The sequence below is a fragment of the Sceloporus occidentalis genome, unplaced genomic scaffold, assembly GCF_023333645.1.
Source record: "Sceloporus occidentalis isolate IW3139 unplaced genomic scaffold, rSceOcc1.0.p SCAF_5, whole genome shotgun sequence".
Lineage (NCBI taxonomy): Eukaryota > Metazoa > Chordata > Lepidosauria > Squamata > Phrynosomatidae > Sceloporus > Sceloporus occidentalis.
Genome location: NW_028316985.1, coordinates 183,532,298 through 183,545,840, shown reverse-complemented (window position 1 = coordinate 183,545,840; position 13,543 = coordinate 183,532,298). Strand labels below are relative to the sequence as shown.

Sequence of the window (13,543 nt, the reverse complement as noted above, 5' to 3'; positions counted from 1 at the left end):
GACACGCTCCAGTTTCTCAATGTCCTTTTTGAATTGTGGCGCCCAGAACTGGACACAATATTCAAGGTGGGGCCAGACAAAGCAGAATACAGTGGCACTGTTACTTCCCTTGATCTAGACACTATACTTCTATTGATGCAGCCTAAAATCGCATTGGCCTTTTTAGCCGCCGCATTGCACTGTTGACTCATGTTCAACTTGTGGTCTACTTGGACTCCCAGATCCCTTTCACACGTAGTTTCATTCAGCCAGGTGTCCCCCATCCTATATCTGTGCATTTCATTTTTCCGCCCTAAGTGCAATACCTTACATTTCTCTGTGTTGAATTTCATTTTGTTAGCTTTGGCCCAGTTTTCTAGTCTGTTCAGGTCATTTTGAATCTGGATCCTGTCCTCTGGAGTATTAGCTACTCCTCCTAGTTTTGTGTCCTCTGCAAATTTGACAAGTGTGCCTTCTGTTCCTTCATCCAAGTCATTGATACAGGTATTGATCAATGGGTCCACAACCAACTCCAACTCCCAGAATTCCATAGCCCTGATCAAGAAAAGAGTTTAAAAGTGGTGTCAAACCGGGTTATTTCTCCAGTGTGGAAGCAGCCCAAGTCTCCATAGTTTTTGCCTCAGGAACATTTAGGTAGCTCTTGAGGTAAAAACATGCGAATAATTCAGCCTAAATTTAAATAAACAAATAAATAAATAAATAATAATAATTTTTTATTCTTCTTATAACGTCTTCTGGGGATTCTGAGAGCTGCAATCCCCAAAAGTAAGTAAGTTAGTAAATAAATCAATAATATTAAATAAATAAACCCTCCACTGTTAGGGAACTACATTTCCCATCGCCCCTCAGTACTACTTCCGGTGCCTTGAATGAAGGCGGAAAAACTTGTCTCCCGTTCCTCCTTTTCGCACTCGAAAGAGGGTTAGGGGACTACACTTCCCAAGGTGCTCCTCTTCTACTTCCGGCCGTACTTCCGCTCTAATCAAGGACAGAAAGACTACGTTTCCCGTCGTGCCCAGGCACCACTTCCGGTGCTCTGTCGCACTTCCGCCCTCCCAGCCACCGAGATGCTGAGGGGCTTCTTGGCCACTTCGGGCCCATCCGCCGCCTTCTTAGGCCGGGCTTCTCCGCTCCTGGCGGTGCCTTCTCGGGGCCGCAAGTCCCGCTCGGACCCTCCGGCCAAGTCCAAGGCCGGAAGGGTCAAAACGCCGCCCTTGGTCGACGCAGCCGAGATGCTGGTGGTCAACGAGCGCTACCGCCAATACAGACGGACCGTCAGCGCCATCCGGTGAGGGGAGTGGGCCACAGGGCTGTCAATCACTCCAGTCGGCCAATCAGAAGGCCGCGTCGGTCGCTGGAGGCGGAGCAAGCTGGGCAGTGTGCTCTTTGAGGGATTTTGGACTTCAGCTCCCAGAATCCCAGGCTATTGGCCTTCGTGGCTGAGGATTCTGGGAAATGAAGTCCAAAATATTTTAACTCCTTTTCATCCTGGAGAGAAGTGACCAGTGGGGTGTCCAGTGGGGCTCTGTCCTGGGCCCAGTGCTATTAGCATCTTTATCAATGACCTGGATGTCAGAACTGGGAGCATTCTTATCAAGATCAAGATTCAGAATGACCTGAGCAGACTAGAAGGCTGGGCCAAAGCTAACAAAATGCACTTCATTCAATAGGGAGAAATGTAAGGTATTGCACTTAGGGCAGAGAAATGAAATGCACAGATATAGGATGCTCTGAGGTCAGGCCCCACTGGAATATTGTGTCCAGTTCTGGGCAGACAATTCAAAAAGGACATTGAGAAACTGGAGCCATGTGTCCAAAGGAGGGTGACTAAAACGGTGAAGGATTTGGAAACCATGCCTTATGAGGAGCGACTTAGGGAGCTGGGTATTTTTACCCTGGAGAAGAGTAAGTTAAGAGGTGATTAGGTAACCCTAGTTAAATATTTGAGGGGGTGTCATATTGAGTATGGAGCAAGTTTGTTTTCTGCTGCTCCAGAGAATAGGACACAGAGCAAAGGATGGTAGTTATAGGAAAAGAGATTCCACTTAAACATTATTAAGAGGAACCTCCTGACGGTAAGAGCTGTTTGAGAGTGGAACACGCATCCCAGGAGAGTGAGGGAGTCTCCTTCTTTGGAGGTCTTTAAACAGAGGCTGGATGGCCATCTGTCAATGGGATGCTTTGATAGAGAGTCCCTGCATGGCAGAAGGGAGTTGGACTGGATCAGGGCCCTTGCAGTCTCTTCCAATTCTATGATTTTAATATAATACACTAGACAAGTGTCATTTTCATCAGCTACTGTCAGCTTGTTTCAAGGTGCACTCATATCCAAGTAGTGCACTGCTGTGGACAGTTCCAGCAAGGCAATTGCAAAAGGATTATCCGCATCCCTAAAAGGAGGAGGGCATGGGGAACCTAAGGGAACTGAAATGCTGGGTAGTAGAGAGAATGAGGCTCCTCTTATATTTTGTAGATTTAGGTGTTTCGTGCCCCTTTCCCCTCTGTTCTGTTGTGGTCTGTGAATGTTTTCACAAGAGTGCTCCACAGAGATTTCCCCCTCTTGGGGCTGGATGTTTGAATTGACATGGGATGCATGAGAACTTTGTCGCTTTGGCTCTGTAAGGAAGATAATGCTTGCAAAGGGCGGTGATACTCCTTTAACATCCCTTTATGTCATTTTTGTAGAGCCGAGTTCAAAGAAGACTTCCTGCGGAAACAGTATGAGGAGAAATTTGGGCACGTGTGGAAGCAAAGAGAGGAAGCTGCGGCGGAGGAACATCGGCGGCTGATGGCATGGAATGACGCGGAAAACAAGCGCCTCCAGGAACGCAGGTGGGAACAGGGCTATTCAAGTCTCTGTCCAAGAGGGACGTGTCTAGATCTGCTCCCCAAACAGTTCACATTCCTTGGAGGGTTTTGTATTGGTCATCAAGAAATATTATCTATTTTGGATACGGAACATCTTGTTTATTTATGGAGGCAAAGCAATAATCCTCAAAAAAATAGTGACCCATCTTCTGTTGTGTAGAAGTATAAGCTTGAGCTATTCTAAATTGTGCTTTGTGGTCTTCAAAAAAGATGTCATGGCTAGCATATTTTTATCATGAAAAGGATAGTGCGTACTATTCCTTTTTGTGTTTCTACCCCAGGGAGGAGCGTCTTCGAAAGGAAGAAACTGCTGAGAGAGAACGCCGGCTGAGAGGAGCAGAGTACCAGGCAACCCTTATGGAGGAATTCATTAAGGAGAAGGAGAAAGAGGTGCTCCAGTTACAGGTAAGGACGCTTGTGTGCTGCAGACTGTGCTCCTTCTTTCATAAACAATCTCTTACTGCTTCCAGCTTGTTATTTGCCATCAAGTTGATTTTGACATGCGGTGACCCTATGAATGGGAGACCTGGATGAGCCCTGGTCATCAACTGCTCTCCTCAGTTCCTGCAAACTGCAGGTAGAGTGTGAACTCCAAGGTTTTCATGGCCGGCCTCCATAGTTTTCTGTGGGTTTTTTGGGGCTGTGTGGCCGTGTTCTGGAAGAATTTATTCCTCATGTTTCGGCTGCAACTATGGCTGGCATCTTCAGAGGGTGGTGACATGGAAGTGTGTGGAGCATATATACCTGTGGGACCCTTGTTTGGGATGAAGTGGCTTAAGTGTTAATGGTGGACTTAGTTTGTGTGTTGTACTGTCTTGGTTCAACACCAAAATCAAGATTCAAGACAAGCAAATGAACAGCATCCAGGCTCAAGGGGTTTCCCTGAAGACAATGAATTACCAATTAAATGGACACAAATTCCCCTTGCGTATCCTCCACACAACACACCTCTAGGCTGGGTACAACACACTGACTTCACCATTTACATGTAAACCACTTCCTCCCAACCAAGGGTCCCACAGGTGTATATACTCCACACACTTCCCTCTGAAGATGCCAGCCACAGTTGCAGCCAAAACACCAGGAATAAATCCCAGAACACAGCCACACGGCCCAAAAAACCCACAGAAAATGACGAGTGGGTTGATTGAATCTACCTCTTTTCCACTTCACCAAACATTATCAGCTTTTCCAGTGAGTCACATCATCTCATGATCATAAAATTTTAGAGTTGGAAGGGATCACAAGGACTGTCTAGTCATATCCCCTACCATGCAGAAATATGCAACTGAAGCCCTCCTGAAAAATGCCCATCCAACCTCTAGTTAAAGAATCCAAAGATGGAAAGTCTACCACACTCCAAGGCAATCTGTTCCACTGTTGAACAGTTAAAAAAACTGTCCTCATATTTCAATGGAATCTCTTTTCTTGTAATTAGAATCTGTTGGTTTGTGTTCGACTAGGATGTGGTGCTGTTCTTTAAGCCTTGTATGTGGTGTTTCAATGAATTTTAATGTTTTTAAAGCTGAATGTTTTAACTTTATAAATTGTTTTATCACTTTTCAAATAAATCCTATATATATTATTAATACCTTTGTATAGTTTTAATCTGTATTGTTTTTAGATATGTTGTTAGCCTTCCTGACAGAGAGGTAATGCCAAAGTGGACTGCTCCCAGTGGTTAGATGCAAAAATACTGTGGCCACTCTAGGTGGTTTGTCTGTTTGTTTGTTGTTGTTTTGTTTTGTTTTTAAAGAGGATCACTATATAAAAGGAGAGGATTCAGATGAGAATAGCTGGCATTTGATTGATGTCCTGTTTCATTATTATTTTAGAAAGCTACTGGGTCTAGAGTTGGTTAAATTTGAGAGAGGAGAGAAGATATCCCCAAAGACCACTCTTCAAATACTGATACAGCCAAGATGAATGTTTGATGTCCGTAATACTGAGCATATCATTGTGACTTTTTAAATCACTTGTCTTAATATAACTCTTCGTTTCCTTCTCTTCTTGATGCAGGAAGATGCCAAGAGCTTCATCACTCCTGAGAACCTGGATGAGCGGATCGAGGAGTGTCTGAACAATCCACGCAACTACAATTATGCCATCGATAAAGAAGGAAGGGTAGCCAAACGAAGCATTTTGCCTTAGGAACTCTGAGGGAGGGACTTACATTTCTGAAATAACCTCTCCTAGCACGGTTGGTCATCCTTTCAACCCAAGCACAGGACTCCTGTTCCCTTTTGAGTGAACAAGGAATATCATCAAAAAGCCTGCCTTGAGATAACGAAGTGGTGTATATTTTGGGGCCTTGCATGTCCAGAACTTTGCAACTCCTTAAAGAGGGATTGCTGCTTTTTTCCAAAAATAAATAAATGGATTTTGTTTAGAATTTTGACTCGCCGTGTCTCAGGTTTGTGATGCCCTGTTCTTGCATTCACAACTATTTCTTCTACCTATTTGAGGTTGTTTTCCCCCCTAGATGTGAACAGATCGTGGTTTTGGTTCCTTTGTGATATGGGTAATGAACCTATTTTCTGCATTTACGGAGCCATCCTATAATACAGATTCTTTGAATGGCTCATAAATGAAATTGTTGTTGTTGTGTGCCTTCAAGTCGTTTTCGAGTTATGGAAGCCCTAAGGCTATCATGCGGGTTTCTTGGCAAATTTCTTCAGAGGGGGTTTGCTATTGTAATCCTCTGAGGCTGACAGAGTGTGACTTAGTGAACCTAATGAACATATAAAAGCACAACTGCCCTGAAATACCATCTTCATTCAACAGAGCCTCTGGAGGAACCCTGTGAGATCCCAGGGGATGCTTCAATGCTCTGTGCATGCTCTGGGATTTCTGAGGGATCCTTTGCTGCCACCGCTCCTTTCTTTACTTCCCACTGTCCACTGTATGTCCATTTTATGTGGTTGCATTGCGTAAAAAAAAGATGACTTTTTTTTTTGCAATGGTTACGATCATTGGTTGTTACGGAAGGAAGTATTTCCTACCTCTTTCTTCAATGATTAAAAAATGACATATGCAAGCATTATGCTGGTGTATGTAACGAACAGGATTCATTATTGCTAAACTCACTAGTGAGATGGTAACAGCTACAACAAAATAGCAATAGCACTCAATTATCTGTAATGTCAAAAAGCAATCAAACTAAATGCCAGCTGAATAGTCCCAGGACAAGTGTTCAAAAGTTTGGCTTTTTGCTACTACAGAGAAGGTTGCTTTCCTGTTCCGAACTCTCATTTCCCTTGCCAAGATGGGTTTCCATTGATGGGCCATGCGAAGAAAAGAATTGCGTGCAAGATTCCACTGGGAAGAGAAAAGAAAGGACATTATCTCTGTCACACTGGGGAGTCCATACTGAAAATTGTTTCTGGTCAACTTTAAAATTTTGAAGAGTAGCCAAAGACACAACTAATGATGCTCAAACAATGATCCCTGACATTCAGCTATGGGACTTAGGTCTATGTAATCTGCACTACAGAATCTGCTGCATCTGCACTACAGAAATAAGGCAGTTTGACACCTCCTTACCTGCCATGGCTCGATGCTATAGAATCTTGGGATTTGTAGTTTGTTATGGCATCAGAGGTCTCTTGACAGAGAAGGCTAAACAAAACTACAAATCCTGGAATGTCATAGCATTGAGCCATGGCAGTTAAAGTAGTGCCAAACTGCATTATTTCTGCAATGCAGAGGCAGCCTTCGTGGCCTTATGTTACATGTGGAAAATTGAACTGGGTAGTGTCACAACATCTAGGGGCTGTTGTGATGTTGCATTGTACAGGCATCCATTGCACAAAGGTAGCTAGTGGAGTGACAGATGGACCATAGCGCAATGGGCACCTGGACACTGTCTAGATCGTGCCAGGAATGCCCAATGTACATCTGAAGTACCTGATGTGCATTGGCACATTCTTGCCAGTGCCCAGACACACATCTTTGCAATTCACTAACAGGATTTTGTTGTGTTTCTGTGACATAGCTACAGACTATGTATATAAGACCTAGAAAGTGACGTAGGATTTTGGCCAATCTATTTATGAGCTGAAAAGACAAAAACATTTTTGGCATATTGGGTACTCATAAGTCTTCCTTAGGGGACCACTTGAAATAAAAACTTCAGAAATTTCTGAGCCTCGAACTCCAAATCCATTTACTAGGAGAAGAAAAACACATGAAAACATTCTCCCATTAAACAGATTTGGAGTTCCCAGCTCAGAATTTTCCAATGTTTTGGTTTTAAGTGGGTATCTTTAGACTATAACCATACTGCTCAAAGTATCTGATGTGTGCAACCAGCAAATCTTTTCCTCCTATGTGCTGGTACCATATTTGTCCTCCTTGGCCACAATTGCTTGTTTTTCTTTCTTGGAAACATGCCATGGAAAAGCACCTGACAACTCACAGACTGGCACTGGTCCACAGACCACCACTTCGAGTAGCGTTGGGCTATAGGCAATGTAATACAATAATAATGTTCTGTAATGCAATGTCTTTTCCTGAGGATGGCATTAGGGACGCCCATAAGCCAAAACATATTAGGCTCTTATAAATAAAAATAAAAATAATCCCATCCTTTGGGCATCTTGAGGTATTTCTGGTATGGGTTTCCTTGGATATGCCCCCAGATTTTGCTTCCCCCCACCCTCCTTTTTACCTTTTTGCAGTGCAAACTTCAGTATCTTCCATATTAAGACAATAATCTTCCTCTCCCTTCTCTCTCTGCCAATATAATCATGCCTGATAAAGAGTTCTGCAAAACTCTAAAGCTTGCCCATTACTTAGTGACTTTTGAATTGGCCTGATAAGGATACAAGGGGGGTGCTGGAAAATTCTTCTCCCAACCCATTTCCCAAAATCTGAACATAATTTCATTGCTGTGTCTTGAAAGAGGATTCTTTTGTATTGCAAATTGCCAATTTGCAATTGAATCTGAATTTTTCAGGTCACTGATAGAACCAGGTCAACGAAAAGTGTGAAATTTTCAAGTGCTGAACTTCGGTCCGTCATTGAAGTTCCTGTTTCGGCAGAAGAAAACTCCAAAGGGAAATCCATGAATATATGATGCAAACACTGAGTGACAAGTGACCATCATGCGAAGAAGTGGTGTCTCAACCGGCAGTAATGTATTCCTTATTGTCCCCTTGGAAGCTGCAGGGAGCTGAAACTAGGTTGTGAGAAGCAACACTCTGACATTCCCTCTTCAACACAATCCTTAAGGGGACAGGAGCCTTGTCCCTTAATTCATTTGGAAACCCTACAAGAAGAAGAAGAAGAAGCAGGTATTGATATCTCTATACAGCAGAGTTGGCAAAGGGAATATCCTGAGCCTAAAAAACACATGGGGGGGGATTAGATTGAGCAGCAATCCCCCATGTTCTCTAGATAGCCTGAGGTTCCTTTTCCAATAACTTCTTAAAGATTAAAGAGGACTTTGTGAGAGATGTAGAAGCTTTTCCCTTTGCTGCATTGTGCGGACTTTCGTACGCATGACTATTCAGTATTTACCTGTTTGGTGCAAACTGTCAGCAGTCGGAGGAGCCTACTTCCTTTGCAAAAAGGCTGCTCCGTCTTCCCTCTTGGCAAACCCAGCCTCCTCCTGGAAGGAGAACAAATGAGCTTTTTTATCTTTTTAATGGTATTATATTTTTAAGCAAATGATCTTTTTAAATATTGCAATAGTTCAATCCCATTTTAATTGTCACTTTTGGAAGTTCGCAGTTGTATTTTTGTACGTCTTCGGACTTTGGGTCCCAATTTTGGGAGAAAAGCCGGACACAAATTAATATAATGGTGTAATATCATATATAAACACAATTCCTCAAAAGAGCAAAGACTCCGCAAAGAGTCTGTTCTGGTATCAAAAGAAAAGGGAGAAGAACAAAAAAGTGTGATACTTTTAGGACAATTTATCTCAGCAGAATCTTTTGTGGAGTCAATTGCAGTCTGTTTATTCAAGTGCATCTGAAGAACAACTCATGATCTGTATCTGAAACAAACTGGCAGCCTTACAGGTGCCATAATTCCAGCATGGAGTTTGATATCAAAGTCCCGTCAGAAGCAAAAGGGCTCCCCCCCATTACAGTAACAGCACACTTTTGAATATCTTATTCCAATACGTTTTGCATTATTCTGGGCCAGCTGATTTAATAGGCAACGTACATCCCTACTGAAGGCTTTTGAGACCGAGGGCAAAGTGGTTGTAATCTGGAAAATATTTAAGACCACTAGTTGACACATATTGTTGTTATGTGCCTTCAGTTCATTCCTAACTTATTGCAACCACATCATGGAGTGAAGTTGAAGGCTTTCATGGCGGGCATCCATAGTTTTTTGTGGGTTTTTCAGGCTATGTGGCCATGTGGTAAAAGAGTTTATTCCTGACGTTTCACCAGCATCTGTGGCTGGCATCTTCAGAGAATGCATCCTCTGAAGACGTCAGCCACAGATCTTGGCGAAACATCAGGAATAAACTCTTCTAGAACATGGCCACATCGCTCGAAAAAAACCCACAAAAAACTACATCATGGAGTGTTTTTGTTGTTGTTCTTGCTGCAAGATTTGTTTCGGGGGGGGGGGTTTGCTTTTGCCTTCCTATGAGACTGAGGGAGTGTGACGTGCCCACATGGGTTTCTATGGTTGAGTGGGGATTCGAACCCTCATCCCCAGAATCGTAGTCCAAGACCCAAACCATTACACCATGCTGGCTCTTAGTTGATACATGAACACATACTGTACAAATCTAGACCCACCTCAGTCGATATTGATCTCTTGCCCCCACGTGGACAGTTCTGGATATAGCATGGCTCCTCTCCCGATTCTTCCTCCTGAGCCAGAGATAGGAAGAAAAGAGACATGAAGATGATTGCAAATACCATCTTTCTCATCATGGTGGACTTGGAAGACTCAGGCGTGCCCTCAGAGACCGGCCTGTTCCTCCAAAGGCTCTTCCAGATTCTCAATTATATCCATCTCTGTATTTGTACCCTTCTGTGGGACCTAATGCCTCTATGGCCACATCAACCAAACTGTTTGAGCTCCTCTTCCACTGTCATGCTAGGCTGCTTTAGAAAAGGAAGGATCAAATTAATTTAGTGTGGCGAGAGACAGGTTCTTCTTTCCAGTCAATCTGTTTAAGATATTCCTTGGAGGTAAAGTCAACCGGAGATATGCAGCATGTGACGGAGATGCAGATGACGTGGGGCTAGAAAGGGCAGTTCATCCTCACCCAGAACGTTTACGGTTTATTCTTAGTTTTTTGCTGGGCGTCCCAGCAGTCTTTGGGACTTCCCCCTTTGGAACATTTCCCCATCCAATGGGTTCTAATAATCCTGGTACCATATGAAGTCAAAGGCTTTCATGGCTGGCATCCATAGTTTTTTGTGGGTTTTTCAGCATGTCAACATTCTCTGTCGGCGAAACGTCAGGAATAAACTCTTCGAGAACTTGGTCACATAGCCCAAAAACTTTGATATCAGACTCCATGCTGGAAGACACCTGAATAGACTAGAAAGCTGGGCCAAAGCTAACAAAATGAAATTGGACATGGAGAAATGTAAGGTACTGCACTTAAGGTGGAAAAACGAAATGCACAGATATAGGATGGGGGACACCTGGCTTAAGGAGACAACATGTGAAAGGGATCTGGGAGTCCAAGTAGACCACAAGTTGAACATGAGTCAACAGTGCGATGCGGCAGCTAACAAGGCCAATGCGATTTTAGGCTGCATCAATAGAAGTATAGTGTCTAGATCAAGCAAAGTAATAGTGCCACTGTATTCTGCTTTGGTCAGGCCCCACCTGGAATACTATGTCCAGTTCTGGGCTCCATAATTCGAAAAGGACATTGAGAAACTGGAGCGTGTCCAAAGGCGGGTGACTAAAATGGTGAAGGGTATGGAAACCATGTCCTATGAGGAAGGACTCAAGGAGCTGGTGATATTTAACCGGTTGAAGAGGAGGTTAAATAGAAGTTTATCGTTCTGGGGAGGGGAGGCAGCGGGGAACGCTGTATATCGCACAGCGAGAACGCTGACGATGAGAGTTTCCTTTCTGTTCTGGGAACGTTCCCCAGGGCCGATTTTCAGGAACACTTTCTCAAGTGTTCTCGAAAATCAGCCCTCTGGAACTCTTCCAGAACAGAAGGAGAATGCTCAGCAGTGACGTTCTCACTGTGCGACATACAGCGTTCCCCACTGCCTCCCGTTCCAGGAACGGTCCCTTTAAGAACGTTCAGGGGCCGTTCTAAGCTATATGTGATAAACTTCGTGATATGATAACCCTGTTTAAATACTCGAAGGAATGTCATATTGAGGAGGGAGCTGACTTGTTTACTGCTGCTCCAGAGACTAGGACCCGGAACAATGGATGCAAGCTCCAGGAAAAGAGATTCCACCTCAACATTAGGAAGAACCTTCTGACAGTAAGGGCTATTCGACAGTGGAAGACACTTCTCCCTTGGAGTGTAGTGGAGTCTCCTTTCTTAGAGGTCTTTAAGCAGAGGATGGCCATCTGTTGGGGATGCTTTGATTGGGATTTCCTGCATGGCAGAATGGGGTTCAACTGGATGGCCCTTGCGGTCTCATCCAACACTGTGATTCTATGACTCTAAGAGATGCCTTGTCACATAGTACCAGAAAAGGCATCCCAGTGGGTTAATTAATTCCCTTATTAAATTCAGTTGTGGAGCAATTTAGATAACAGTGCCTCCTGGTCCTTATCTTGGGTCATCCCATAGTTTTACTCTACCATCAGAATCCATCTCTTTCTTCATATTTGCTTTCTTTGCTGCTGGATACAACTGGACCTACAAAAAAACCCAGTTAACTGTAATGCATTCCTACTTTTTCGGAATAGTAATGGCATAATAACAGCCCTTTGGCAAGTAAGAGAATGGCTGGCATTGTCATTACCATTTTCTGTGTAAGTAACATTTACTCATTGTGCTTAAGGGGCAAAAATGCTTGAAGCGACATTGTGAGACGATTCCCACTTGCCCCCAAATTTAGGCCATTTAAAAACCATTTTAGATAGATCTAAAAAAAAGGAATGGGAACACAATGAGTACATAACAAGTAAATAACAATGGCAGCGATTCTCTATCATGGTCTATGTTGCGTAATTTCACATATAATTAACTACGTAGCAGAAGCAGTAAGAAACCCTGTTAATGAATTGCAAAGATGGCTATCAAGACACTGACAAGAGTCCGTGATGTGTATCAGGACTGATGCACATCAGTCCTATTGTTCATTTGTGCTAATAGAGCATTGGTCCCAATACATATCAGTCACTTTGCTGGCTCTTGTACATAGTAATGTCTGAGCAGCCCCTTATTTCACCCCAGATGCTGCCAAAGTACTTAATTCTATTTCCTGTAAATATACATCCACTTGTTTGTATGTGGCTTTCAGTCACCCGTTGACAATATACACTCCTACTGAAGGCTTGGATGCGCATCAGTCTCATTGTGCATCAGGACACCAGCTAGGTAAGTGACAATGTACATTAGTGGAGTCTAATGCACATGAAGACACTGTTGCTGGTGTCTTATTGGACATCTTCATAACTCACTCACAGGTTTTCTTAGTGTTACCTAAATTACAGGGGTCCCAACAGGGCACCCACAAATTGTACTCAATGTGGAAATTAATTTAGCTCAATAATTTAGTAGCCAGAGGGCTAGGGAAACTCCTGGCTCGGAACTTGCTCCCCAGAACATATAACAAATCCATACGCAGAGAACCCCCAAAGCAGATTCCAAATGAATGTATTTTATTTATACAAAAAGAATCAACTTGCATGCAAACACTCTCATACATACACACAAGAATGAACAAAGCAAAGGTATTTGCAGATAGCAAATTGCAGGGTTCCTATGTAGCAATACCATCCTGATCCTGAAGCATGACTCCAGGCTCAGAGATACTGGGATGAGGCTGGCTCAGCAGCCAACTATGGAACCTGGGTGGCTGACTACTGAGGCACCTGGTCAAAATCAAACAGAGTTTCTGCTCAGTTTCAGACTAGACAGATTTGCTGTTATCTAAGCACATATTTTATAGGCTTAAGGGACTTTTCTCAGGTGCAATATTCCATAACAACCTGACAATTGGCATGAATGCTGATAGACAGAAGGAGTTTCCTTCCCAAAAGGATGTTCCCTTTGGCTGCTATATGTCAACCATCTCCCAGTCCAGCTCACTGCTCCCTTCCCACAGTGAAGGGATTATGCTGACTCTGATCTTGAGAGATCCCATCATGGCTAAGTCCCTTGGGTTTCTCCCATACTGAGCCATCCGGATCAACCTAGTAGAGCTATCTTCCTGAGCTGGGGATCCCTCATTTGGGATAGTTACCTGAGAAATCCCTTTTTTGATATCAAAGGCTACAGAGGGGTGACTGAGAGCTGGATCTTGGACAACATTAGTTTCTCTCCTACGTAGCTAAGTATACGTGAAGTTATGCAACACTGATGAATGGTTTCCATACTTGGGTCTTCAAAGTATTTTGGACTTTTAACTCCCAGAAGTATCTGTCAGCTTGGCCAACAGTCGGGAATACAGGGAGATGAAATCCAAAACATTTAGAGGACCAGTGTTTGGGAAGCAATGCTGTAGACCATGATAGAGGATTCTGGCCAATAATAACAACAGCTATAGTG

At 43.4% G+C, this 13,543-nt stretch overlaps 1 protein-coding gene across 1 annotated transcript; it reads left to right on the top strand.

Moving 5' to 3' along the window:
* The first annotated feature begins 1,027 nt into the window (after positions 1 to 1,027).
* MRPS26 (mitochondrial ribosomal protein S26) lies at positions 1,028 to 5,260 on the top strand. The gene is made up of 4 exons (XM_089527135.1): positions 1,028 to 1,288; positions 2,686 to 2,832; positions 3,150 to 3,273; positions 4,888 to 5,260. Exons 1-4 carry the CDS (start codon positions 1,068 to 1,070, stop codon positions 5,017 to 5,019), a joined length of 624 nt encoding a protein of 207 aa, XP_089383261.1. The 5' UTR covers positions 1,028 to 1,067; the 3' UTR covers positions 5,020 to 5,260.
* Positions 5,261 to 13,543: the final 8,283 nt, after the last annotated feature.

Coding starts and splice junctions, on each gene's coding strand:
- MRPS26 (XM_089527135.1), top strand. CDS start 1,068: ATGCTGAGGGGCTTCTTGGCCACTTCGGGCCCATCCGCCGCCTTCTTA. Junction 2,833..3,149: donor AAGCGCCTCCAGGAACGCAG/GTGGGAACAGGG, acceptor TTTCTACCCCAG/GGAGGAGCGTCTTCGAAAGG. Junction 3,274..4,887: donor AAGAGGTGCTCCAGTTACAG/GTAAGGACGCTT, acceptor TTCTTGATGCAG/GAAGATGCCAAGAGCTTCAT.